Here is a 27,457-nt window from a genome sequence, read left to right as displayed (position 1 = left end):
TGTTGTTCCTTGCTATATTGAACAAAAAACATGCAATGCCTGAACCACAAAAGCAAGTTTGCAGGGTTTACAAACAGCTTTAATAAGCTTTACTGCTAGCAATATGTCTCACACAGATTATCTAATTATGTCATCCAGCCTTAAATGCACAACCAAAAAAGTGCACTATTCACCTGCAAGACCCACTGAGGTCCTTTATTAGCTTTCAGAATAACAAGGCGGTGATGACAGGCTGCTGAGTAAAAACAGTGGTCCCAACATTAGAAGCCAGGTACCGGACAAACACTTTCTAGCAATAAGCAGTTAGGAGACCATATCAGTTTCTCTGGATGTTTATTTCTGTGGTCATGTCAGACAACAAGGGAGCACAGATCTGAGCCTGAAATGGAGAATTGTGAGTAACATGTACGAATAATGCACAAGTAGGACTATAAAATAATGTAATACTTCGCATTTTAACAAAATACGCTCACATGCATCTCCTTACTCACAAAGACTTTGATGCAATTTTTGATGAGACTGGAAAAATAGACATACAGGGACTGCACACCTCACGAGAGCAACGGCACGCAAACTCTCGCTCGGTGCCCGCAGGCCAGACAGCGGCATCAAACGCAAACAATGCTTAGCTCTGTGGAACGAGGGAACGAGGTTCTTACATTATTCAGCATTCTGTGCAAACTCATACTCACATGTAACATGAGACGGTCTACCCCAACTCCCAATCAGTAATTCATACCCACCCCACCCCTGAAACATGTACATATTTATATGCCTATTATATATATATAAAAAGAGAAACTTAAAAGGATAGCGGTCAAAGGACTGTCTCTGCAGAATGTTCTACGAGAGGCTGCAAAGGGGATGGTAATCTCACCATCACAGAATCCACAAGCCAGGAGATAACGCTGCCCCCCCCCCCCCCCCCCATACACACACATCCCAAGCCAAGCCTTGGCACTGGAATACTTGTGTATGCTTGTTCTCCAGTCCCAGGATTCTACTCTTCCTCCACATTCCAGTCCTCCGCTCTCCTCGTGCAACTCGGATGCTCACAGACGGATGACACGGTCACATCTTCCCCGGAGCTGAAGGCATCATTCCAGGCATCCCACCAGACATCCCAGTGTTGGGTCCAAGCAGGATCTGCTCCGCAAAGTGACAGTATTTTTTATTTGAAATAAAAAAAAAGGTCTGGCTACAAAGTTTCATATGAGACCAAAACATGAAATGCAAGACAACCTGGGAGGGATATAACTGACAAAACCAGTTCACCTGTCTCTGCTGCTGTAGCTGCTGCTGCTCCAGTTGCAGTCGCTCTGTCTCAAAGACCACCGGCAGAACCAGGATCATGAAGGACGTGGTGCCCACCCAGAGCGCCGACCGGGTAAAGCTGGTGGGAACGAGCCGTGAGGAACAGAGAGGACCACCAGGCGGAACATGTGCAGCACTTCCTCAACTCACCTGTACAACTTCTTGGCCACAGAAAGAGAACAGTCCACAGACACCTCAGCTGCAGATCTCAGGCTATCTGGGAACATCTCAGTGAGGCCCCACAGCCTTTCCGTGAGGGTTTCATCTAACTGCAGGGAAGCGCACCAGGAAATCAGCAACAAAAACAGAGACGCTGACCGACACATGCCATGGATAGGAGTTACAGTTAAGAAGACAAATCAAAACATTATCATACGATATTTCCTATCTAAAAAGTTTAAGTAAGGCAACACTGAAAGTGGGCTCCGTTGAGCCTGAGATACTTGACAGGCTGCCGAAAAATACATGCCCCACAGTAACGCAAACTCCACGCTGAATGTAATGAAAAATAATCTACTCAATAAGGTGGGTTTGTAGGACGTCCTATAACGAAAAAACACAAGGCAGAACAAACTACGTTTTGCAGAAGTATGCGTTATACATCACAGTTAATTTAATAGTACATTCAGTTAACACAAATGATGTCGAACTACAATAAATGACAAACATGCCCCTCGTATAAGTGTTTCGCTGCTGCACAAATTGACTACCTCGGGAGACGTGTTCCAAGTTATGCCCTGGCAGCCAAGGGACTAATGCTGGTTGGGAACATCGTAAATTTTGTCTTAAATAGCGTTTCGTTTGGGCAGTCTAGCTTTCTCTCTTTGACATTTGCGCGGGCATAGGAGGTCCCGCGATCAATAAATCTGCAGGAACCAACAGCCTGCAGCGTGACTGAGATGTGTAGCTACCTCGTCGTCTTCATCATCTCCTTCGATCTCGTCTTCGGGGGGCCGGGTCTCAACTGGGCCCGATGAGGGAGAAATCTCCTCGATTCCAGCCATTATCCACTTCCCTCACCAAGTCACCCACGGGACGTTAGGCCTTGTGCCTCTGAAAGCCGGAGTAAGTGCGCCGCAAGTCAGCCCTAAGTCTGTTTTTTGTTTTTACAGCGGTCTGACCGGTTTCACCCGAGCTTGCCTGAAAGCACTAGCGAGAAAGCGTGTAAGGGATCTGCAGCAGTCTGAGGTCATTCAAGTTACATGCGCGTCGAAAGCCCGGAAACAGCGATGCCGAACGTCACAAAGCGGTAGCGCCTATAGTGGTATCGCCACCAAGCGGACAAGAGGACCACCGGCAGTCTAGAGCGCTCCTGGATTCTTTCTGCGAAAAAATATTCTCTGACATTGCAAATCTAAGACATTAAGTTAAGCGAAAATAAATGTACTAAGAATTCGTAGTAAATACATGTCACCAGCAACAAGTGTCACTTTTTCTTCACTTGAACAAGGTATGAGATTATTTATCGTGTGCTACAGTATCTATTACATGCACATCAAATATAATACATTCAATAATACACCCAAACGTAAGAGGATTTATGGAACACACAATTATATATAGCTTAATATTACTACCGTACTTAAATCCCAGACGCAAGTAAGAAAATAAAAACAAATAAGCGCAGGCCTGCCACAATACTCATATTATGGAGAAAAAACGTTTCGTTTGTTATGGATTCATATTACAAGTAGCAAGTATTAGATTCGTGTAAATGTTGTGAATCTGTGCGGTTACTGATGACAGGTAAAACTACAAGGCCTCCGCTGGTCCACATTACAAAAATGGCGTGGCTCCGTTTGCCAGACGAGCTACATTCTTTCCACGCACTTCGGCTGGAGCGTCGCTGTTCCGCCCTCGTGCCTCGGGCCTGACGTCACCCTCTGCGCGTTTTTTTATGAATGAAAGCGAGCGAGCAGAGTGAGTAATTCCGGGAAAAGGCGAACTGACATTTTTCTGCTGTTGGGTAACAAGCTTAATGTTTTTGTCCACGGATCAAGTTCGTGCGGCGTGTTAGATTCGGTCCGTGTAGACTAAACTGAAACATCGGACACTGATCCCGATTGTCTTTAGAAGAAAATAAGAGGTAAGAGGATTTTTTTCCCTTTATCTGTACCTCAGGTAACTACATTTGTCAGCTAACTAGCTAGCTAGCTAGCTAGAGCCGAGGACAGCGTTGCGTAGAAGGTATTTGATACGGCATTATTACAGTACATTTTGAGAAAAGCAGACATCATAGTAATCTGAATGTTTGGGAGATTGTGGGGAAATGTGTTTGTCAGATGTTTTGAATTTATTAAACCAGGAAGCTTTAAAACCCATAAAATGAAGCTTGGAAGACGGCGCGGTTGCAATGGCTGTGTTTACACACATAGCGACCTGGCTTGTTATTTTCCGTATAAGGACATGGGTGGACTGGTATTGAGATTTATGTGTTTACAAAAAAGAAAAACTGTATACCCGGCCTTCGCGTTTGTAGCGTACAACGAGTAAAGTTTTATTTTTAAAAACTGACACATAACTAAATATAGTTAATCTAACTGCCGGTTGTATTCCGTGTCATCGGAAATCTTCCATCTTTTCCTGACGATGAAGTAGGAAGAAATTTTGACTGCTTTTAAGGCAGGTGGACTCATATCACGCACCTTATTTCCTTAATTTTGTATAGACTATATAATCAAATGATTCCACATAATATGAAATGAAAACGGATAATGTTTTTCCCCATATAAAACCTACCCCAGGTTACTATATTGTAAGACATTCCATTAACCGAAAAGCACGTTAATAGGCGCTTAATGAGAAGTTGCGCCTGTTCACCGAACATTTAGCGTTTTTTTCCCCATAGAGCTGTGTATTCCCAGGATTATCCCAATTGATTTTTAATCCGGCGAAACTTGTAATAAGGATATCAGGAAGGAGCCGGGGGGAGTGTCGCTTACGGCGGATATACTGCTGATTCACCGTGACTCTACGGTTTCCATAAGGGCGGTCGGCCGCGGCTGCCTCCCTCCTCCGCGGCCGCCGACGCGCGGTCCCCCCGCAGTCTGGAGGGAGTCTGCAGAGACCCGGCACTCCTCGCTCCGGCTCTTACACAACATTTAGGGTGCATTGTATTAAATCTATAATTTTTATATTTTGCCACCGCTTCTAACTCATCGCCGTTCACCGAATATGCTCTTTAGATTTGTATCAGATGATCTTTAAACGCGAACGCTGAAGCCTTGTTTGTAAAACGAGAAAATTAGGGAAGTGGTGGAGGATCGAAGCTTTTTTTAAGTGGTTTCGGGGGGGTGATGGTGGAAGTAGCTAAAATGCCGTTGAATTGCGTTATGGGATTTTTTGTTTTCTATTTCAGTCATCTGCCTCTTTGCCTATCTGTCCATCTATATTAAAAACTAGGCCTATTTGAACTTTTAGAGAATGTAATTTTTAACATTTTGTTTGATGTGAACTGAAATAACCTCAGATATTTAAAGGGTACAGTCAAAATAGTGCGTTATCCTCGCTTGATAGAAAATTGTTTTTGATCATGAATGTCTTGGGCGTTTTTAATTGACAAATTGAGTTATATACTCAGTTTTGTAAGGCACATGTTGAACACTTGGCACTCTGAAGTGTCTTTTACAAAGTCTTTTTATCCATAGAGGTTTTACTGTTTTTCATCTTACTTAGACCCACTTCCGAGGCGCATCATGACGTCTGACAGCAGAGTGAGCAAAGCGCTGAAGGTCAGTCCTGCATCTCGCTGTTAATCTGGTCACTGCCTACGGTGTTTTCGTCTTTAGCTTTTGTCAGCATGAAGTTCTCTACAAGAAGTCCTGTGTTGCTGATACGGCTTTTTGGAATTTCTGTCTTGTATTCCAGCAAAGCAGCTACGGTTAATCTTAAAAGCTGAAATGATTAAAAGGCTGTGTCTTGCAGATGCTTTACAGAATCTTGTCATCCCCCGGCTCCAGGTGAAGCGGGAGTGTGGGGAGAACATGCCGGTGCTGACGGACGGCGAGCTCATGTCCCTGTCTGTGCGCGAGCTGAACATGCACCTGCGCGGGCTCTCGCGGGAGGAGGTGCAGAAGCTGAAGCAGCGGCGACGGACGCTGAAGAACCGCGGCTACGCGGCCAGCTGTCGGGTGAAGCGCGTGTCACAGCGCGAGGCCCTGGAGCAGCAAAAGGCGGAGCTGCAGCGCGAGGTGGAACGGCTGGGCGCCGAGAACGCGGGCATGCGGCGCGAGCTAGAAGGCTTGGGCGCGCGTCTGGCCGCGCTGCAGCGGTTCGCCCGCGGGCTGGAGCCCGGCGCCGGGAACCTAATGGCCGTAGCCCCACGCCTCAACACCGCCTCGGTCATCACCATCGTGAAAACGCCGCCGCAGGGACACGCGCAGAGGGAGCAGAGCAGTTCCTAGGGCTGGGGACAGAACTGGACCAGCGTCAGGAGCACAAGCATGACGGATCCACACAGCCGGACGCAGACACACCAGCACATACAGATACCCATACTCACAGACATAATCAGGATTGCTTGCACCCGTGCGATCGAGGGAGACAGGCCGCAGCACAGAGACTGATTTCTTGGTATCAACAGCTGCATGTTAATGACGATGTCGCATTTTACACGGGTAATTTCTACGCGGCGCCTATAGAAAATTGACAAAGCGTGTTATCTCGCCACCTGGCGAATCCCGATCGGAGCGACGGGTCACAGTGTGATTATTGGTATTCAGCGCAGTGCACTTCAACTCTCCATGCGTGCAGCACCATCCTCGATTGAGTTAGGATTGTATCAGTCATAGTTTTTCTTCGAGAGGAGCCGGATTTTCCCGGCCCTCTATCTTGGAGGACCTGTCAAGGCAACTGTAACTGGTTCTGTCAGTGCAAGTTAAGAATATGCTCCTCTGTTTTTCTTGTTTCTTTTCCTGTGTTTTGAAAAGCGGCATTTATCAGAGTCGTTTTATTTTGGAATCGTATTTAAGATTGAAGTTAAATAGCAAACCTGTTCTGTGATCAAAGTTAAAAAAAAAAACAACTTAATATTGATATGTCGTTCATGATTCTTAAACTTGCTATTAATATTAGGAATATGTGTTAATTTGAGTACAAGATATTTCTTTTTGAGGGGTCTATATAATATGAGAGTGAGCATTTGTGTTGATGTTATTTATGTATTTTTGAGCAATTGGACATGAGGGTGACGCCACAGGAAGTAAAGGAATGAATGAAATACCAGAGAGAGAAAGTGGAGGGGTACGTGTGACGAAGCAGTGAGAGACGAAGGCACTTGGGACGTGATATCGATGGTCACAGAAAAGGACACGATGGTGTGGTGAATCTGTAGCCCTATCAGAATTAACAGATTTTTCTAACCAATCAAGACAAATGTCTTTCCTGGGCTCCAGGAAATCAGACATTGATGAGTACTTGCATTTATAAGATGCCAAATAAGTTCACTGTATGTTGTGGGGAATTTCCCTTAATGTGGAAGTTTTTTTTGTCCTTTTAGCAGATGTAATTGAACTTGGATTTAACCAGCTTTGCAATTTGGTCCCTAAATAATATAACCATCATATGATTTGAGTTAATTTAACTATTGCAGAGAATGTCATACTTGAGAGTTTTATTAATGTGTAATTGTCTGTTTGGCTCTGTAAGGATTTGATTAGAGGCGCAACTTAAAGCGTTTAGTCCCATTAATAACAACCAGAAACCACCTTTAATTATGCACACGCTGTGGGATGTTTTATAAGGCTCTGGAAACAAAGGCATTCTTGTTTGTATTTATTGTATGTATTTTTTTCTATTGGTGAAATAGAAGTACTTTAAGTATTTTATAATTAATAAATGTATATATTGTATATATTTTTTTTGTGGCGTGTAATTTAATTCATTATTTCCTTTAAGAACAGATACTTGTCGGTCTGATGGCTGTTCTGTACTGATGCCACTCAGCCCCATGGCAGGAAGTGGTGTCACATGCTGTTGGATAGATGCTGTTATTGTTATTGATCAGGTAACACCTCTGTTTACCTTCAATGGTTTCCGGGTGGCGGTTCTCTGTTTTCATTTACATCAAACACCTTCCATGTCAGATCACCCTCATCCTTTACTTTGATCTTGTTTAAGATCATTACCAAAGCAGAGTCTCTGTCAACAGACCCAATCCACATTAATGACCTTATTGCTTTACACAGAGATCTGTCTTTTACTATAAACCCTGAACATTCCCTTAAAGTATGTTAAAACTGGGGAGTTTATTAGTGGTGATTAAAGATGGACTTGATTTCTGTCCTATGAGAAGGAAATGGGGAAACGGAGCCATAGAACGACTGAAATGTGGGAAAATTACAAAGGAGAGAACAAAATATGCATCTTGGGATGGAGACGTGCTACAGGATTAAAGACGACAAATGTAACCGAAAAGTACACAAACGCGGCTTGTGCATGCTGACCTTACAGAAAATATAAAGAATATCTAAAATCACACTGAACGATGAGTAATTTCCTCAGATTCTTTCTGTTGTGTGTTGTGGTTGGACACAGTTTCTGGAAACATGCTTACTCAGCTGCCTCAGACTGACAGACACAATACGGCAGGCGCACAGCATAATTTCTTAGCCTTGCTTGGCTTTGGGGTTACTGCTGTGGTTCCGTTTGTTTTGGGAATAACTATTTTTGTAAAATATGGATATGCAACCAGTGTTGATTGTATACTATTACTCTGTTAGCAATGGGGATAAAAATCAGAGTCAAACATAAAAGCTTGCTATTTGCAGATATTTTGGTTGATATAAATACGCCGTTGACCAAATCAGAGCCAAGATGGCGTAAATTATCTTGCAGGTAAGTTTGCTGAATGGAAGCTGAAAAAGAGGAGATGTTTTCATGGCGCTTAGGGGTTCCCACTATGAGAAGATCTTACAAAGAGTTCAAAATAACAATCAGACCCCATCAGTCAGCAATCGTCCAGAAGGCCGATGACCACTTGAGAGTCATTTTAATGTTGCAATCTAAAACATTGAAATGTGAATCAATCAAAACCAACTGACCACACAAAAACATACAACTTCAGAATAGCTGACTTCCTCTGGTCTTTGTAAACAGGTTCCTGGTTTTTTGACTTGTGTTAGCACTGGTCCTACACCACTTCACAGACCCCCTTTCCCAGTGGCCGACAGTCACCTAAATTAAAACAGCTAGGACCAGAAAAACACAGGGAACACAACCAGTACATGGAGTTTCAACAGACAGGAGTGGATGCTGAGGATTCAGGGATGTGCAAAAGAGAGATCCAGGTCCGAGCCAAGGAGTCAGCTGGACCATCCACGGAAGACGCCGTAGTGCCTCAAAGCTGTTTATTTTTGCAAAGTGAAACATTTTTATAGTGGAAGCTGCGTTTAAAGCTATTGAATGTCAAGACAAATAAACCCACATACACCGTAATCCACAGTAACAAAAACGTAATCGTCCACTAAGTTTCTAGACTGCATTTCTTTCAGATTACAATAACTGAGGACCCCGCCCAGGTACTTGGGTTCATGGCGTGTTACTGACACTGGGTGAGGCTCCTAACCTGCAGCTTAACCCCCGTTAGCAAAGAGAAACACAGAATAAAGAACAGCTCGCATACATACAAGAGGCAGCTGGACTGGGAGTTAAGTAGCGCTACTCCCTGCTGAGCGGCTAGAAGGACGCCTTAAAACTGCTGATAAAGATGTTTTGGGTCGCCCAGGTTATAGATAAGGCTGCACAGAACATGAAAAGCTGCGGACAGCTGCCCTCTAGCGGCTACAAGAGGCAGTGTCAGGCACACTTGTTGGAGGCCACATCAGTATGGCATCTGTTATTCTGACTTGTTTAATGCCCTAAACGAGTAATCTGGAGCTAATTAATAACAAGGCAGTAGGGTTTTAAAAGGCTTTGCACATATGCATGACCGGTTAAAGCTTGATATAGTTTAAATGGACTGTCTATCTCTATATGTCGTAAATGCGGGTTGAAATGGAACATGAATTTATTTAATATTCTCTGTCCACTTACTGCATCCGAGTGGAGGTGGACTTTTCGCAATTAAAGGTGTTACGTTCTTGCCATATAGCGGATCAAGCACGTCTCTCCTGATCCCTGACATGCAGTCAGCCACCGCAGTTCGGCTCCGATCGCGTGTCGCCTTGTTCGTCCACCACGATCTGAACTGTCCCACCGTGGCCCGCAAAGTCCCTCATATCCTCGATCTTAAGTCTTAAGACACTGGAAACGATCTGCATAAGGTCACATTTAATTAACAAATGAATAAGTTATTAAACATTAATTCTGAGCGATGATTTTTGTTATAAAAAAAAATCAGGATTTGAGCTCGATGCTTTTGTCTAGATGCTTTTTTTGAATGACATTCGGGGACGAGCAATCTGAATCTCAAACATAATCATTTCTGTGGCTTTCGCTGAGTCTGTCCCTTCGGGGGGCGCTGCCCAAGCCCGGTCTGCCGCCTGCACTGCTGGCAGGCTGGGGAGACATAGCGGGCGCCTCGCACGTCGCACATCCACCATGTCGACCCACTTTTATGGCGTCCTTCAGCTTTCGAGGACAAGGAAGGTGAGTCCATTACAAAAGAGTGAGGGTTTACTGGCATGCAAGTAAAAACAAAGCCTCAGTAAAAAAACACATGGAATAGCACTCACCACCTATATTTTGTATATACATGTACCAAATTAATGCATCGCTTAAACGCGTAATAATATAAAACAGCATAGAGATTTAAAGAAAAAGAAAAAAACGCGGGAACGTGGAAATACAGATATCAAGAGACTCTCCAAACTTCCAATATGCTGGGAAGATCCTTTTAGCACAACAGATTCAGGGTGAGTGAAAAGAAAAAAAGGTGCTTAAATAGATGATAAAAAAAGAGGACAGAGCAATTAATATATGGAGGTGGATGGACTGTAGAAATGGTGGTAAATGGAGGGCAGGGAGAGGGACAGAGACAGCTAAGGCGTGAGGGTGGGATTACAGGGCAACCCTTCCCTAGCCAGTCCCCTTTGGGGGGGGGGGAGCCCACGTTTTCTGGACTGCCTGGGGGTCCCTGAAGACCCAGTAAGGAAACACTGTTATAGGGGAGGAATTAAACTGACAGAAAATGGAGATTAATGAGGGAGTTACTATTGAGCTGAGCAGCTTAGGCTAAGTGGAAGCTGGCTTATTAGGTCAGCACTGTTGTAGGATTCAGGTGCATAAGGGCAATGCAAAACACGGGCGGGCTATGTATGGATGTGGCACCTCCTACAGTACAGGAGCCAGCAATTCATACTGCTGTAGTAGTGGATCACTTCCCAGACTATAAAACTATCATTTCAGTGTTTGCGACATATTTTTGCAGATAAAATGAAGTTCTCCACTGGGATATTGGAGAGTACAGAAGAATCTTTGGGGTGGGGTTTGGCAGTAGAATGGTAGTTGCACAACTGGCTGTCAGTTTAGCTGTATTTCATTAACCCTGTTCCTTTAAAGAGCACTACCATGATTTGGTTAGAGGCCCGTAAAACGCCGAGGGGAGACCCCAAGGTGCTGGGTAACCGGGAACTGCTCTGACCTGGCAGCATACCGGATTAAAAGAGTAAATGTGACCTCACCTGGGAAATTAGTCCCTCTTGGTCGGTCACGACGGCTCCCTGCTCTCCCACTGGCTGAGGTAGCTGTCAATCAACTGCAGAAGCAAGCAGGTGGGGATGGTGCCCCTAGTGTGAATTTATGGTATATCAAACACGGGGAGTGATGTAAAATTTATAAAGGTGACAGAACCCATTAAAAGACACGTATCATCAAATCATAGCAGGGACAGCATCAGCATATTTTATCCCAGAAATAAGTCCAAGAGTGATGGAGACGACATCGGCACGCCAATAAAAACATGGCCGACCGGTTTTAGCGCAAACACCTTAGCTGGGGCTGAGGAGGGGGTCGTTTTACTCCCCTTCCAGTAAGGAAGCCGCCACCCAGTTCAGGCACAGGGACATGCTGATTTTGCTGAGGGCTGCAGCCGCTGGGTGAGTATGCAATCTGTCAGAAGGGGATTATGGTCTGCGGTTCCCAAGCTGCAACATGGATGGCCGTGTTGTCGGCAGCATGCATTTACTGCTGCTCACTCGTCCACCTGTCGCATGCATCCCCCCCCCCCCCAAAGTATCTCTCTTCCATCCCTCAAATGGCAATTCTATTGCTACCCCCCCTCAGATCACATGCCCAGTCTCAGCTTACCAGCTGGAATTGCATGTTATCCCCTGTTTGTGTATGTTAGCCTGCATGTGCACGTGTGCTGTTAGCTCATGGGCATCTTTGCTCGCGTGTGTATGTCTAAAAAAAAAAAAAACGGGGCTTTATTTTTAGCTTGAGCCCCCGGGACGCAGCTGCTACCTGCTACAGCTCATGTGTCTTTTGAAGGAAAATACCCCCCCCCTCCCTTATCCGCACAAACACAGTCACCCTTTCGCACGCAGACAGTCTGTCATTCTCACTTTCGGCTCATGCCATACTGCACGGTGTCAAGACTGCTACGAGAAACCAGGGCTGTCATGTCGTCACATCGTCACGTCAAAGCGCCTCTCAGATCATGTCCCAGGAGAGGATGCTGCTGTTGGAGCCTTAAGTGAAGCACTGAAAGTGAATCACGTCAGCAAAAAAAAAAAAAAACAGACCTGATGCAAATCACCTTAAAAATGTTTCTGAGGCCAAACAACGGATTTTGCACTGAATAAGTTACATATGTACTTACCTTATATAGTGATCCTGAGAAATGCAGATAATGTAGAACAGGACGACATTCATGGCAAATAACATTGTTGGCATTAACATGAAAAGCTTGTTAAAGAACACTGCAGTGTTATATTAACGAGTCTAAAATGTTATTGCAGTGATAAAAAGCATTTAAAAAAACACTGAAGGTCTAAACTATTATCACTATAATATTTGGATAGCAGATTTCCTTGGCTTAATTTTTCATTTCACATTTATAAACTTCAAACATATTCTAATCCATTATAAGGTTGTATAGAGGTGAGACAGACAGTTTTCACGTGGTTCTCTATGGTTCTCTAAATGAACCAAACCAAAAATTGCCACTGTTTCTGCTACAGAACTGCAGTTTGTATGAGATCAGTCACCCAGTGGTTTGTGGGTTTTATGAGGGATTCTTCAAAAACAACTCTTTGTTGGGTTGTGATGTGGTGATCGTCGCTAGGCAACAGGTTTCCTCTTCCCAACCATCCCAAGAGACCTTGCAACAACAAGAGAGAAAAGATGGCGTTCTCTGTCTCGGTCAAGGAAGCCATCTGTCACTGGCGATACACATAAACATATGCACACAAAGCACAAAGGTTAGATTAAAAGTTTTATTTGCTATAAAATATTGAGCAGACAGCCTCGCTAAGATACCGCTTGCTTCTGGGTCGCTGCACGAAGCAGATATTTGGTGCTTCATTTCAGCCAGAGAGGCCTCTGTGAAAGGCTACAGTAGTAAGTTTCCAGTAACCCAGATATGACCCAGATCAAAGTAAATTATAATAAATGCCGTTTTACTATAGTCTGTTCAAGTCCATCTAGGTTCAATAGACAGTCAGGTAATTAGCCACAATTGAAAAATTAGTAGATACTTAGCAAGTTAATTACAAGGTGTTATAGATAATCTCTGATTGCACCTGTAAAGGCCATGAGAAGGAGAATTACTTTACACACCTCAGATTAAGGTTGACTGAGGTGACATTTGCACACAGTCCCATGGGTTTCTTGCAGATAACATGCCACTGAAGGAAATTCTATTTAAAATATTCACGATTCCACCAGAATGTTCAGTGAATGACTTTCACATCTATTGACGCAATTGTAGGAATAAATAAGGGTGAGAAGGCAATTATTAAAACTGATTGCATAAACGTCAAACAGCTGTATTTATGCAAGAGCTAGAACATTGAATGTCGTTTCCACAAACGCAGCAGCATTTCGTCTCACTGCTCCTGCTCATAAACTAAGATTATCACTGGGATGATGAGTCTGATGAGGCTAATTAGCAGCGTTTTCCCATTGGACAAATATTATCATTCTTCAATGGAATTTTTAAGCAGTGCTTTGAGGATTTCAAATCAAGATCTTAGCATGGCGGTGCGTTTTGCGTGCCATGGAGATCCACAGATCCATGTCTACTGGAGCTTGATGTTATGGTACATCTTCCTTTGGCAAATAAGGGAGAAGCCAGACAAAGAAAGACCCCCCCCCCCCCGAAAGATACCCAGTAGGCTGAGTGTGTCCTGCCTGGAGTAGGGTTACTGAGACCCACCTTAAGAGTCTGACCTGGGGGTGGGAGTCTCTACCCACCAGGCCACCCATGTAACCTAACCGGAAATTTAATTCAGTTCAATTCAATTTATTTTTATCTAGCCCCTTTCATGACAGGGTTGCCCCAAAGCGATTTACATGGGTGTCTGGTAATATATTACAGCATCATTTATACAGAATAATGTGTGACACAGGGAAAAGGGGAAGGCAGAAAGAAAGAAAGAAAGAAAGAAAGAAAGAAAGAAAGAAAGAAAGAATGAAAGCCAGAAGACAACAGGACGGGAACCAAAAACTCCAAAGTGGGGAGAAAAACAAATCTCTGGGGGTCAAAGGTCAACTGCCTGCCCAACCCCCCTGGGCACTAACATTATAGAAAAGAAAGAATGGGCCTGTAGACTGTGGCTATGGGCAAAGCCAGAGTCCATGAGTGAGTTGGTTCTCTGTGCCAGCCTGTGTGATTCAGCAGGGCGAAGGCTGGACCCATGATGATGCTCTTTGATGGGACTGAACCGGGACTCCAGCTCAGAAGGTGCCCACTCTGGGCACCATCCGGACATGTGGGAAGGAAGGCAGAGAGCATGGGGGGGGGTCAGAACATGCAGAGACACATTAGTGGAGAAGCACCGTAGACCAAAAATGGCATGTACAGCAGCAGCCATAGTTACGGTGTCTTAAGGTACAGATAAGCTAGACTGAAATAACAGGTCTTCAGTCAAGATTCTAAGACTGAGACTAATCCGGCATCCTGAACATGAGCTGGCAAACCATTCCATAATATCCTGTAGCAGACTGCTTTACTGCTGTTACTTTATATGTGGGATGACTAGGAAGCCTGCAGTGTCTGATCTTAAATGATCATGTGGGCTCACCACCCACTAGGCGAAAGGTAAGGGTCAGGTCCAGTGTCATTTGGGCGGCAGGCATGAGTGGAAAGGCTCCAAATTGATTAGACTTTGGCACTAGGTGTCTGGTGGGGAAGGAGCCTGGGCTAGTGAAGGAGATAGAAAGGCATCAGCAGGATGAAGATGGCCTTACCTTCATGCACAGGGCTCTGGAGATTTGGAGAAGGCATGTGACCACAAGCCCCATTACATACTGCGAGTGGTGCTACAGGAACACGGGGAAGCAGGGCTGCTATTTGACCTACTCGGTAAAAGTGGGCGGCCCCCATCAGAGTGGGTCTTCGGTCTTGTATGTCACGGACAGGATGACATGGGCAGCTGCGGCTGGAAGTGACATCCCTGCTATTTGCAGATGATGTCATGCTTTTGGCCTTACTGGACCAGCACCTACAAGCACACGTTCCGACACATTTCCATAAGCGGGAGGCAGCTGGAAAGGAGGGATCCTTTCTGGTGAGGGGAGAAAGTCTGACCTTGGTGAAGGAGTTCAAGGGCCTTAGGATCTTCACGAATGATGCTGAGAAATGACTGACGGATGGATTGGTTTGGTGACGGCAGTTTTGTGGGGACTGAGGAGGTCCGTGGTGGTAAGACGGAGTGAAATTGAATGGTCTACTAGGCCATCTGCGTTACCATTCTCACCTCTGATGACGACTGAATGAACAAGGCTGTGAGCATGGGTGTAAATTATGAGGGCAATGGGAGGTTGTACCCCCCCCACAAATAATCAGATCCAGGCAATACAACCCCACCCCCACAAATAATCACATTGTCATGATGAGTGGGTGGGGACCTCATCCCCCAATGTTCCATCCAAAGTTACACCCTTGGCTGCCAGACTCTCTATGACAGGGCAAGGAGTTTGGGGAACCAGAGGAACCTCAGAATAGATCCTTTGGATTGAGAGGAGTCAGCTGAGGTGGTCTGAACATGGCTGCAACCTGGACGCCTCCCAGAGGAGCTATTCTGGGCTCGTCCCAAAGGGTGGGGGGGGGGGCCCTGGGAAAGACTCAGGACGCGCTGAGGACAATTATATCTCCCAGTTGACTTGGGAATGCCTAGGGATCTGCCGTAACGAGCAGGAGACTAACCGTGAAAAAGGGGTCTAGTCTGACCAGCTTGGAAAGCTGCCACCCCAACCCTCACTGGGAGGAGCAGTGGGACGATGACGACGAGCTGCTGACGTGCTGTAACACTGCAATTCACTACATCTTATACAAGGAGTGACATAGTGGCTTATTGTGTGTGAAGTTTGTAAGTTCTCTCATTTATGTTTACTCTAGATACTAGTTTGTCCCAAGCTGTGCAGTAATGCTAACAGACTCTCTAAAAGGCCTGTAGTGCATGATTGTGCATGCAAGTGCCTTTATACAGTGACCTCTGATGAATTGTCCAGTGAACCGCAGCTCAGGGCTCTAAGCTGCTCTAGACAAACTCCAGGCCCCAACCTGAGCCGGAGCAGATCAGGCAGATGGAAAACATACAGCATATGATTTATATAAAAATATACATTATGGTGACATATTTAAATGGCAAAACGTCCACCGGCATCCCCCCGAACGGCTCATTTTCAAACGGACCTCAGCCGTAGGCACTGGGGTTAACGGGGGGCTTTGCGAGTATGCGATCAGCTGCAGAGTCCCTCATTTCAGCCGAACGAGGGAGGAGAAGCGACGGCGGACAGAGACAGACAGCGAAGGGAAGCGAGAACGGAAGAGTGGCTTTTAAAAAACTTTTATTACTTCATAAAATATACACAAATACTGTTGTAAATAAAGTTAAGCGTGTTAAAGAACTGTACAAGATATAAGTACACAATACATAGCGTGTCTCGCACTCCCCCCCCCCCCCCCAGGCCGGCGTCACGCCGTCTGCCGTCTCACTTTAGAGGAGAAAAAAAAAAAGTAAAACACTATTTTTTTAATTTTTTTTTTTAAAAAGGGGGCTGTTAGAATCCGGTGACATGAACCTGGCCCACATCCGAACCACACTTCAGAACCAAAATGTCACAGAAGTCACAAATGTCACAGAAGCCAGTGAGCAAATAAACTCCACATTATACAAGAAAAAAACGCTCTGACTCCAAGCCACCCCTCCACCACCCCCAAATCAAATACCCCCATTTCTCCAAAAAAGGAGTCAATACAAATTTCTGGTTAGGAATAAAAACTGCATGCTAGGTTACAGGTGGCGACGACAAACGGCCAAGCGACTTGTAACGGAACCCAGTGCAAAAAAAAAAAAAAAAATTTAAATGGTGGAATAGAGAACCCTGGAGAAGAGGAGCTGGAGGTTAGTAGATGACAGGGGGACCACATGACATCACTGTGAGGGACCAATCAGGACAGAGCACACTGAAGACAGCGCGGTGGACCATACCACTGGAATAACGGCACCAAGGGGGGGGGGGGGGGACAGATATTTCTTCAAGAGTTCTTCAATATACAGACAGCAGGAAAATATATACAAGACATTTGTTAACTTCCACCTCGGGCTCACAACAGAAATTAGGAGTCCATGCGTGGATTAGCGCGAAAAATTTCAGCACTGAAATTCTCACAGACACAAAGGGACTGTTCGCAAATGTAAACGTGTCACTCGGTACCCAACTCTGAAAACCTGGCACAGCGTACGAGAGAAAAATGACCCGGCTGGCAGTGTAACTACAGTCAGACACCACCTGTTCATGTCAGTCTCATCCCCACATCTACTCTCAACATGACACCTTAGACGACATTTTGGCTTTAGGCAAAAACAGACAAAAAAATATAAATATTTACAGTGACATAAAAAGCCCCCCCCCCACCCTAAACATCATCCCCATTTGTCTAAAACCTCTGAATCTGAATAAAATTTAAAATTATTAATGTAAACTGTTTGGCCATAAGCAGGATAGGTTTCAGCATCTGGTCAAAAGAGGAGGGTTAAAACAGACACACACACACGCAAAAGCTAAAGTTAATTATATTTTGAGGGGAGTTCAGTGGTATTTATCTGGATTTGTTTAAACTATGAACACTCAAATGTGTAAAAAGAGGAGATGGGTGCAAGCATTGGTGGACAGGGCGGGGCTTGTATTTGGGGGCGGGGCCTGTAATTAAAGGCACATACCTTTCCACTATCCACCCCCACAGTACATCATGTTGGCTCAGCAGCCTTTGTGCCAGTCTTTCGTGTACAACGGGGAGGGGCAGCGCGCCCTTCCAGACACCGCTTACATTCACTTACCGTACCCCCCCTTCCTCCTGCCAAATCACCTCACATCTCCACCTCTGCCCCGCTTACCTCCCTCCTGAGACTCGATTTGTTCCATACAAGCCCCTCGACATGGCTGCCGACCATGACATTTCCACAACACACATGACAAGAGGAACTGACGGGGGGGGGGGGGAATCGTGCCGTCAAAGAGTAGGTCGTGGGTACATAAAAAGCATGGATACATTTAAAAAAAACTAAGTCCAGATATGATTAAATCTGAATTAGCACCTGAACTGTTATTCTCCATTGCTTAGTGATGGCATTCTGTGAACGAAAGAGGCAAATTAAACGTCGCCCATCATCCGAGGCCGACGGGGAATGCTGGTGAACCTGACAGTGTAGCAACTGGAAGGACTGGTGGACTTAGATCTTCTGTCTGTGAGGCATAGGTAAGAACCCCCCCCCCCACACCTCCAGGTGGAGAATAATAACCCCACCAATCCCATCCGTTCATGGCTTTGTTCGGTTGTTTTGCAAAAGCTCGTTTGTTTCTTCCTGTTATTCACTCCCGCGATAAACTCTGCTGGTTTCAAAAGAGACGACAGCGTAAAATTATGCGTTTTAGTACCCGGCGAAGTTTAACAGCTAATCGAACGTTTAAGAATGGGATCTGGTGGAGGCTTTCCGATTCTTGTACTGATCAGAGAGTGGGCGGGTCCACGGGCAGCCCGCCGCGGCCTGGCAGGGTGGAGGAGGGCGGGGCTGAGCTCACTTCCCCAGGTGCTCGAATGGCATGCCGACCTGTATGGAAGGAGTGAACAGGCCCAAACGCTTGACCGATGGAAAGTACTGGCAGGAAAAGGTATAATTTTCTTTATTAGTTCTGAAGATATACTTTGAAAGCACTAAAAGTCAGCAGCTCTGGAGTCATTGTACCAAAGAGTGGGGAATCAAACAGGATATTACACCTTAAGTAAATAAAGCACGCTGCAGATTCTAAATGGAAGATTTTGTGGGGGTGACAAGAAAACTGAGCTGAATGAAAGGCAAACCACAAAGGAAAGGCGGGTGCCGGGATGGGGGGGTACCTGTGACGCAGTAACGCGTTGCTGCTCATGGCGGCCGGTGGCATCTGAGGACGACACGTTGGCGGGGGCACCCCGGTGCAGTCGCATGCTCACCTTGCGATCGCGCTCTGCCCGGGTGATGACGCGTGGGGACGTATTTCCTGGGGGAGGGGGGGTGCAAACTCAGAAACCTGGCTATTGCACTGGCGGAGCGTGAAGCCAGATTCTTACCGTTAACGAAAACTACGAGAAACCATTTTCGTAACACACACACACACACACACACACACACACATATACACACACACAAGCTCCTTGGCAAAGTCAGACACACCAAACTCACCAGGCTGCTGGACTCGTGCCGCAGGGCCCATGACCGCAGCCTCGGGTCCATTCCGAACCCGTCCGGACACCTGGGGGTTGGGGCCCGGGGGTAGTGCGCGGGCTGCTGAACCGCGGGGACCGGGGGCCACCCGCTCGTCCCGCTCCTCGCCGCCCCTGCGCTCCCGCTCACTGTCTTCTGTGCTCCGGCCGGCACCCTGCGCGAGCGAGGAGGAGCGGCGTCACAGCCAGCGACAAACTCTACAAGCAGCGGAACGGATTTAAATACAAGCCAAAGTTCAGAAACTGACATCTGTCACACTTCTGGTTCTAGCAATTAATCAGCCACTCTTAGGGTTAATTATAAATATTTAGGCCGAAGGCAGCAGTCTTTCTGGCCCACTGATGGCCATCTCCACCGCATTTTAAAATCCAACAGATGAAAGATCTGGGGAAGATCACTGTCAGCTCTTTGCCTTGATTACACTGAGCAGTTAAATGAAATAACAGGATGTTAGACATTGCAGGGAGAAGCTTCACTCTCCACCGTTTAATGAAAGGCAAACAGGTTCTCTAAAGTTAAAGTGGCTGAAGTGAGCAACACACATATGAGCTAAACACGAAGGTATCCAAACCCACGCTGATGTGCAGAAACACAACACAGCAGAGTCGTGCTAATCTGTCCAATACGGGGAGGGCATCGAGTATTTAGGCGCGATACTGAGTGCGGAGTGTGTGAATTCTCACATGGTAAAAACAACAGCAAACATCTCAAACTGATAGAAATCAAACAGCCGGTTATATTAAATCGAGCCAGATTATTAACACATATCAGGTCACGTGACCAACGAAGGAACAATAAACGTCTGACACGCTGACAGCAGACTGATGGTCAAACATTTACAGTAACATTCTCAGTCTGGTGCAGTTTCCTCCCGTTTTATACCGGTTGCTGTTCAGCCTCTTCACAGTAAGTTTTAAACATTGTACTATTACACAGTTGCTCCCTCTTGCATTACATGATTTTTTTACATGTAAAAACCCATCTGAAGAATTCCAGGCAGGTTTCCAGTACAACAGGCAGCAATCAAAGCATCTCGGGAACAAAAGGGAAAAAAGGCACTAAAATGACTAAAGACTGAACCTTAAGGATATTAACCCTCAGCCACCTGCGAGACAGAAATGCTTCATCTGAATAAGGCAAACCGGCCACGGCAGCCGACAGCAAGCAAGTTCGGGCCCGGCTTACGAATTTGAGCATGTTCCAGTCGAAGACGTAGTCGTAGGAGAAGCCCTGCCTATGGAAGAGGTTCCTGAAGAGCTGCCGCAGGTACGAGTAGTCGGGCTTGTCGTCAAACCTCAGAGAGCGGCAGAAGTTCAGGTAGGTGGAGAACTCAGCTGGAAGAGGGGAGAAATGGGCAGGGGTGGCCATTAGAGGGGAGGACAGAGAGGGACCAGGGGAACGCACAGGCCAAGGTGATCTGCAGTGAGTCTGAGTGTTCAGTGGTTCATTATTATGAATTAAAAAAATAAAAAACACCAGTTTAGATCATCCATCCAGCTTGTCAGGGTACAAGGTCACAGTGAATCTATTCCAGGAAGTGCAGGGCACAAGGCAGGGGACTCTGGATGGAATGGTGGTCCGTTGTAGGGCACAAACACTCAGACACACTCATCATACATCCAACACCAAATTAGAGACTGCAGCTACCCGGATTGAATGTTTCTGAGCTTGAAAACAAGGGGAGGACATTTAAACGCCATACATGCAGAGCCAGGGGTTAGGAATCGAACCCACGACCCCGGAGCCGTGATGCTGCTGCGCTAGCACAGAGTCGTCATGGAAACAGTCAAATGCTCAGGAATGAGAGACACTGGAATGTAGGGTTTGTCCCCTGGGACCAGTGACACGAAATCAGGGACACGCTGAACAGGCGGCTTTGCCAGGTGTGCCGGCTGGCACTCACAGGGGTAGCCTTTGCAGAGCACCTCGATGGGCGTCGACATCTTCTTCTCGCTGATTCGCTCGTACTTCTGCCTCTTGGTGGCGGCCTTGAGGCCCTGCCAGGGCAGCGAGCCCAGGTTGAAGTACATGAGCACGTAGCCCAGGGACTCCAGGTCGTCACGGCGGGACTGCTCTGCGCGGAGGCAAGGCAAGATCGGGGTCAACGGAGAGGACGCGACATGTGAGCCAATCAGCCGCTTGGGACCACATAACGATCAGACACGACATGGGAGCGCTAAAGAATGCTTCCCGTGGGACTTGAGTCCACCATTTCCCGCGCTCCCTTACCGATGCCCAGGTGCGTGTTGATGGAGGCGTAGCGCGCCGTGCCCGTCAGGTTCTTATTCTCGCGGTAGGGGATGTGCTGGTGGGTGCGAGCGTCGCGGTACTTCTTAGCCAGGCCAAAGTCGATGATGTAGACCAGGTTGCCCTTCTTCCCCAGGCCCATGAGGAAGTTGTCGGGCTTCACGTCCCGGTGGATGAAGTTCTTGGAGTGGATGTACTCGATACGGCTGATCTGGGGTAGGCGAGAAAATAAAGGGGGGGGGCTACAAACTGGTGGGAAATGTGGGCCACTGGTGGCTTTGTGCTTAAAATGGCCTTTCAGATGCAAATCTGTTGGGGGTGGGGGGGTACTAAAGAATAAAAACTTCCAGATTGCTCAATGGATGCTGAAAGCCACCCAGTGTGAACCAGCCAAAGTGAGAAACTCTGCATCTGCAAGGTGAGCACAGCACCGGGATCAATACACAAACACTGCAACAGCAGCTTCAGAGCTACTGTGTGAGGCCACCAGAGGGACTTTTTGGCCCAAACGTGACCAAAAGGGGGAGGGGCCGGAGGGCACAAAGCGGTCAGCAGAGGGGGACGGGGGGGGACGGGGGGCGGCAGAGTCAACACACCATCTGGTCTGCTAGGAGCAATACGGTCTTCAGGCTGAACTTGCGGGAGCAGAAGTTGAACAGGTCCTCCAGGCTGGGTCCAAGGAGCTCCATGACCATCACATTGTAGTCCCCCTCGGCGCCACACCATTTGATGGAGGGGATTCCCACTGTAGGCATGGGATGCAGACAGGTATGCCGGGGGGGGGGGGGTAGCAACAGGGAGCTATTAGCCGGACCGATATTCATGTCAAACACACAGTCACAGGCAAAATATGGCGCTTCAATGCACAACACCACCTGAGATATAGACCAAGACCACCCCCCCCACCCCACATTAGTTCCTGATCCCTCAGTCCTCTTCCTCACCTCCACCCTGCATCATCTTGTAGAACTTGCTCTCGATGTGCAGCTGCGGGTGTTTGGTCTTGACGCACTCCAGCTTGATGGCCACCTCCTCGCCCGTCGCGATGTTGGTACCTGCCATGTGCAGAATGGCCGCGGTCAGCGGCGCAGCACGGAGTTCTGCAACGGGGTCCTCGCAACTATAAGCACCCCCCCCCCCCCATGGACAAAGGGATGTCTGGAAAGTGAGTTTGGATGGTGCCATCTGCTGAGCAACAGAACAAGATGGCGCAGGTTGAAACCATGGCGGTGGTGGCGGGGGGGTGTTTACAACCTGGACGCAGCACTCACACACGACTCTGCAAAGTTCTAATGGCCTGACTCTGACCCGACCCATAATGGAACAGAAAAGCCCCAGAAAAGACAAGCAGGGGGCTGTACAAGGAGCACCAACAATGATGGGGGGGCTGTGACAACAGAACAGAGGGTGTTTCTCTGCTGTGGAAGATTAACGGCGAACAGTCCTACCCAGATAGATGTCTCCGAAGGAGCCGCTTCCGATCTTCCTGCCGAGCCGGTATTTATTCCCAACTCTGAGATCCATGGTGTGGGTCTGAACAGCACCCTGGAGTGGGGGGGGGGGGGGGGGCGGGACACAGAGCCACAAACCCACAAGGTAAGGGAAGGGCAAACAGTCGATCGATGGCGGGTATACATTACAGGGACGACCCCATCCCAACCTCCCACTGCGACTCAGCTCTCTGCCCCAAAACGGGAAAAAAATTATAGAGAGGGAAAAAAAAAAAAAAACCGATGACAGGAAAGCAATGAGGGTAATGGAGGAAACGGGAAAAACACAGGAAGTAATCAAATCTGAAATGGCAGAGGGTACAAATTTCAGTTCAGTTGGACAACCAACAGTTGTTAAAAGGTCTGTAAACTGCTCCCGTAAGCTTGTCCACCCCAGTTATACAGGAATGCCGCCACAATGCCACCATACCCGTAGATCTTATTACAATTTTATGAGCTGTAATTTCAGACGGAAAGGCAGATTTACCCCCAAAAACGTTTAACTTTAAAAGGTAAGTAGCACCAATGTAAATAAGTCAATGAACTAAGTTGAACAAAACTGAATAAAGCTTTGCTGCCTAGTGCCATTAAGCACAAGTCCCTTTATAATTTGCAACGATTAGCTGCTAATCTGCAAAGTCAGGGCATCCTCTCCTCTGCATGTTGACATGAAAAAGGGATCCCCAGTCACCACAGTGAGTCATTAATGTCTGCTCTGTGATGGCTGCTCTCAGCAAAGCGCTCAGAAAAATATCTACTTGACCATACAGTCCAGATCTGTCCTTAAGGCTGCCCAGAAAATCCACCCATTATGTTCTGGAGGCGACTGCAAAGTAATAGCGGATTCGGCCATTTGTAAATGGATTAAACTGCATTCGTTTTCTGGAAAAATTGACTGAAAGTTAAACACCAACAAAGACATTACTGTTGTGTGTGTGTGTGTGTATATATATATATATATATTTAGTCATTGTGTCAAGGTTTCGGCTTTCAAATACTTTTACGTTTGATTGTCACAAGTTTTAATGCACTGTGTAATATCCATTAGTTCTGTAAACCCACTATTGCAGAAGTACTTAGACGGTTAATGTCTGAAGTTCCTCTATTTTGTGTAGCCCCACTCCTCGCAAAATAAGTGGCCTACTTGAAAGAAATATGCCGCTAGCACACAAGCAAAGGAAGCCCAAATGATCTCGATGCTCTGTTGTAACATGACAAATGAAGCATTGTGTGGGAGCAGGGTCAATGATATGGATGTATCTATTTTGTTATCTGAGCAAATACGTTAAATAAGTACTGGATAACTCCTGATTCTTTATTGACACAAAACGTAACTGCTAAAGTGCTTAGTTGCTATGTTTCAGGTTAATCAGATTTCAGTAGCAGTGAACCAAGACTTACCAACGGAACACAACCGCTGAGTAGACAGTGAATATACGTGCAGACCAAACAGTGGGAGCTAAGGCGCGCATGCACAGAAACCCACAGACATATGGCGTAATAACACTAGTCACTGCCACGCCGATCTGGACATGGGACTATTGAGGCAAATATACATGGCAATCAACGATTTTCCTGTAGAAATCGAAGGCACTAAGCGAGCGACTTATCGATTCGTTCAGTCTAGTCAATCTGCTAGCCTTGCTAGCTAGCTTTGGCCTTGTTATGTGCAATTGGCCTAAATATTAAATAACTTTGGCTATGTGCACACAAAAAACGAGAGCCTCGCAATACTACTACACCGCACTCGCGGCCACGGAGGCTCCATTATGACGTCACGCCGTTCTAGATGGTCTCCAGATCGTCTCGAGATCAAAAAACGAACTGTAATATCCCTAATCTTCTTAGACTGTTCAGGAAAGGCTACACACAAGAACACAGCTTTGGGGCCCCCTCAATATCCACCCAGCTGTCCAGCAGCAGCACATTGGCCCCTACTTCATTCTACCTCCCCGCGGCTGAGGACCGTCGCTGTTATAACTGAGGGGCATCGCACATACTGCACGAAATTAACGTGCGATTAAAAACAATAAACACAAGCTGGTCAGTGTAATTCCCAAGCCAACAGCGTGTGAAATTAGCATTTCTTAACAATTATCTGCAATGAATTCGGTAAACTTGCGAGCAAGCTGGCTTTGGTAAACACCATCCTAACATACGAAGCTAGGATTTTATTGGACAGCTAGCTTCTGTTATAAACGGATATTCTGCAATAAATGTAACACTTCAACTACTACGAAAACAGTTGAATCCACTGGGCAATCTTAAAGACATTCACTGCGTACACCAGGACAAAAGGGTAGTTAGCTAGCTAGCGGTGTACATCTCAATAGTAAGCTACACTGGTTGTAGTTTGTAGGTCTTATAATTGGCTCTGCAGATGCATTCACCATTTTAAACTATTTCAAGAGCACTGGTCTTAAAAGTCGGTGACTGTTATTCGAATTAACTTCAACTGCCGATTTTTTTTCACGTTTATTAGCGAAGCCGCACCCTCGTACTGGGCACCCCGTTAACCCCAATGTCGGCACCCCCACCCTCCGATGTTCTCCATTCTAGTTCTGTTTGCACTTAAAAACCAGACGAAACCCCTTTCATTCCCCCCTTTTTCCGCCCCCCTCTCAATAACTACGCACCAGAAATTGGGGTTTTTCTTAGAGTTGGATTCTCGGCGGTGCTGGACCGGTGGTTGTCAGACAGACTGGGCCGTAAGCAGCGAAGGATGGGATCGGATTCTAGCGGCTCTCATGCCCCAGTTTTCTTCCTTTCGCTCTACTCAGTGTTTATAGTCTCCAGAGCCGCTTCCGTGTGAACGTACATCTGCCGAAGCAGTATCTCCCTCTTGTTACTCTCGGAGGAGCATTGACAACATCAATGATGTCATTAGGACAACCGAAAGGGCCCGGATTGCCTTAAAGCCACAGGCGGCAGAAAAGCCAGTCTCGGTGTATCGCGTTGGTATGCGCTCTAGCAGATCGAGTAGGGACATGAAGGCGAAGAGCAAAGCGTTCAGGGAAACATACAATCAGCACAGGCATATATTACTACGGAGCCCCGGAAGGGTCATGCAGAAGAAAAAAAACAGTGGTTGAAGAAGTGGACTTCTGCGAGGCCTCGCAATACTGTTCCGTTACTGGAAAACCTTGGGGTGCACTGCACGTTCGATAGCCCTGCTGCCTTGTCACTGGGGGTGAATGGACATAGTGCAGTTATTAATAAATATGTATAAAAACACATAATTTGAAAGCTAAATAGTATGTATTGCGCCCCCCCCCCCATTGTTTAATGCTTGAAGCATACTTTATAGGGCATGTCTGTATCATTTAGGTTTATACTTGTCAGTCCATAAAAAAGTTCTGTCTTTTGAACTTTAAACGGACACAGTACCTTTGTTAATGGTAACGGAAAGGTATTGCGACATCTTCAAAAATCTATCACAACCTTGCAAGATCTCGCAAAAGTCCTTCCCAACTTTGCGCAATCTCACAAAAGCCCATATGTTGTTTTTTTTTTCCCCAACCACCGATTTTTCTCCGTCCTATTCCCTCTCGGGGCTCCGTAATACACCGCAGGCACGCAAAGGTGTGTCTTGAAAATGTATCATCATGAAGCAGGCGCATAGAACACGTACTACGACGAATGGCATGGATCCATGTATAATCTGGTCAAGTGAGACTGAAAAACAAGTGACATCGTTATGATGAGTGAAAACAAGCGGTTTATTTAAGATTTTTAAAGGGGAGGTTGGGGTCTGCCCTGCACTCCCATGCCGTCCCCCCAAAATGTCCCTTTTGTTTACATTACATTGTACATATATATTTATACACAGCATTGACAAAAAATGTCACTCTGATTAAAAAAAATCTTAAACCTCACACGCTGAGAAACTCCAGTAGTAACCTTTGTATGTTTCTTGTGTATATTTATGCAATTGTAAACTAATCCCTGACAAGCAAACACATATATATATATATATATTTAAAAAAGACAAAAAATTAAAAAGTTGAAAATGTTAATGTCATTACCAAAAACTGAACATCAGTAGATGGGTTTCCAGCTACAAACTCTAGAAATCTAGAGCAGGGCAACCACACCTAGTCAAGAAGCCCAATCTGCTCAGGCTGAGCTCCTCTCGGCAGTTAGCTCTTCTCCAGATAACTGCACTGAGAAGTGAACTGAACCCTCCTCCCAAACTGAACACTGATGAACGCAGCCCCTAACACAGTTCTCGAGGGCCACAGCAGACTCCTGAATGTACAATATTTCAAAGTGACTGAGCGCACTGTGCACTTCACAGATCCAGTTGGAAGCGAGAGAACAAGAGATCAGGATTTAGACTGAACGGGTACCCAAGGCCCCATCATAAGAAGAACCAATGACCCAGAGCCCTGACTGAGGTACAATGCTTCATCTGCAAGGACGATGACTTTAGCATGGAAATCTCTGTCGGGTGGAGTGATATGGGGTCCTTGCCATTTGTGAACAGCAGTCTGTGCACATGCTGCGTCCAAAGTTCGTACCTCAAACCGATCAACCCCA

At 46.3% G+C, this 27,457-nt stretch overlaps 3 protein-coding genes across 5 annotated transcripts; 1 reads left to right on the top strand and 2 right to left on the bottom strand.

Annotated features, from left to right (window-relative positions):
- Window positions 1-316: 316 nt before the first annotated feature.
- tomm22 (translocase of outer mitochondrial membrane 22 homolog (yeast)) lies at window positions 317-2,921 on the bottom strand. Its single transcript, XM_023814554.2, has 4 exons — window positions 2,226-2,921; window positions 1,465-1,583; window positions 1,276-1,393; window positions 317-1,146 (listed from the first exon to the last, which is right to left on the bottom strand). Exons 1-4 carry the CDS (start codon window positions 2,316-2,318, stop codon window positions 1,072-1,074), a joined length of 405 nt encoding a protein of 134 aa, XP_023670322.1. The 5' UTR covers window positions 2,319-2,921; the 3' UTR covers window positions 317-1,071.
- Window positions 2,922-3,226: 305 nt separating this feature from the next.
- Window positions 3,227-7,168, top strand: maff (v-maf avian musculoaponeurotic fibrosarcoma oncogene homolog F). Of its 3 annotated transcripts, none has more exons than XM_023814553.2 (3): window positions 3,227-3,400; window positions 4,990-5,045; window positions 5,239-7,168. In XM_023814553.2, the coding sequence occupies exon 3, from the start codon at window positions 5,298-5,300 to the stop codon at window positions 5,715-5,717; it is 420 nt and encodes a 139-aa protein (XP_023670321.1). In that variant the 5' UTR covers window positions 3,227-3,400; window positions 4,990-5,045; window positions 5,239-5,297; the 3' UTR covers window positions 5,718-7,168. The 3 variants fall into 3 exon arrangements, with proteins under 3 accessions (XP_023670321.1, XP_023670319.1, XP_023670320.1); XM_023814551.2 differs by having other exon boundaries at window positions 3,234-3,400; window positions 5,274-7,168; XM_023814552.2 differs by lacking the exon at window positions 3,227-3,400 and adding an exon at window positions 3,413-4,420 and having other exon boundaries at window positions 5,274-7,168.
- Window positions 7,169-16,249: 9,081 nt separating this feature from the next.
- Window positions 16,250-25,896, bottom strand: LOC111845253 (casein kinase I-like). The gene is made up of 10 exons (XM_023814555.2): window positions 25,555-25,896; window positions 22,877-22,973; window positions 22,373-22,483; window positions 22,025-22,173; window positions 21,411-21,639; window positions 21,085-21,255; window positions 20,367-20,515; window positions 19,140-19,335; window positions 18,818-18,957; window positions 16,250-18,530 (listed from the first exon to the last, which is right to left on the bottom strand). Exons 2-10 carry the CDS (start codon window positions 22,950-22,952, stop codon window positions 18,498-18,500), a joined length of 1,254 nt encoding a protein of 417 aa, XP_023670323.2. The 5' UTR covers window positions 22,953-22,973; window positions 25,555-25,896; the 3' UTR covers window positions 16,250-18,497.
- Between the last annotated feature and the right edge of the window lie 1,561 nt (window positions 25,897-27,457).

Source organism: Paramormyrops kingsleyae, chromosome 5, assembly GCF_048594095.1.
Source record: "Paramormyrops kingsleyae isolate MSU_618 chromosome 5, PKINGS_0.4, whole genome shotgun sequence".
Lineage (NCBI taxonomy): Eukaryota > Metazoa > Chordata > Actinopteri > Osteoglossiformes > Mormyridae > Paramormyrops > Paramormyrops kingsleyae.
Note: the sequence above shows the minus strand (reverse complement) of the source record. Positions and strands in the feature narration are given on the sequence as shown.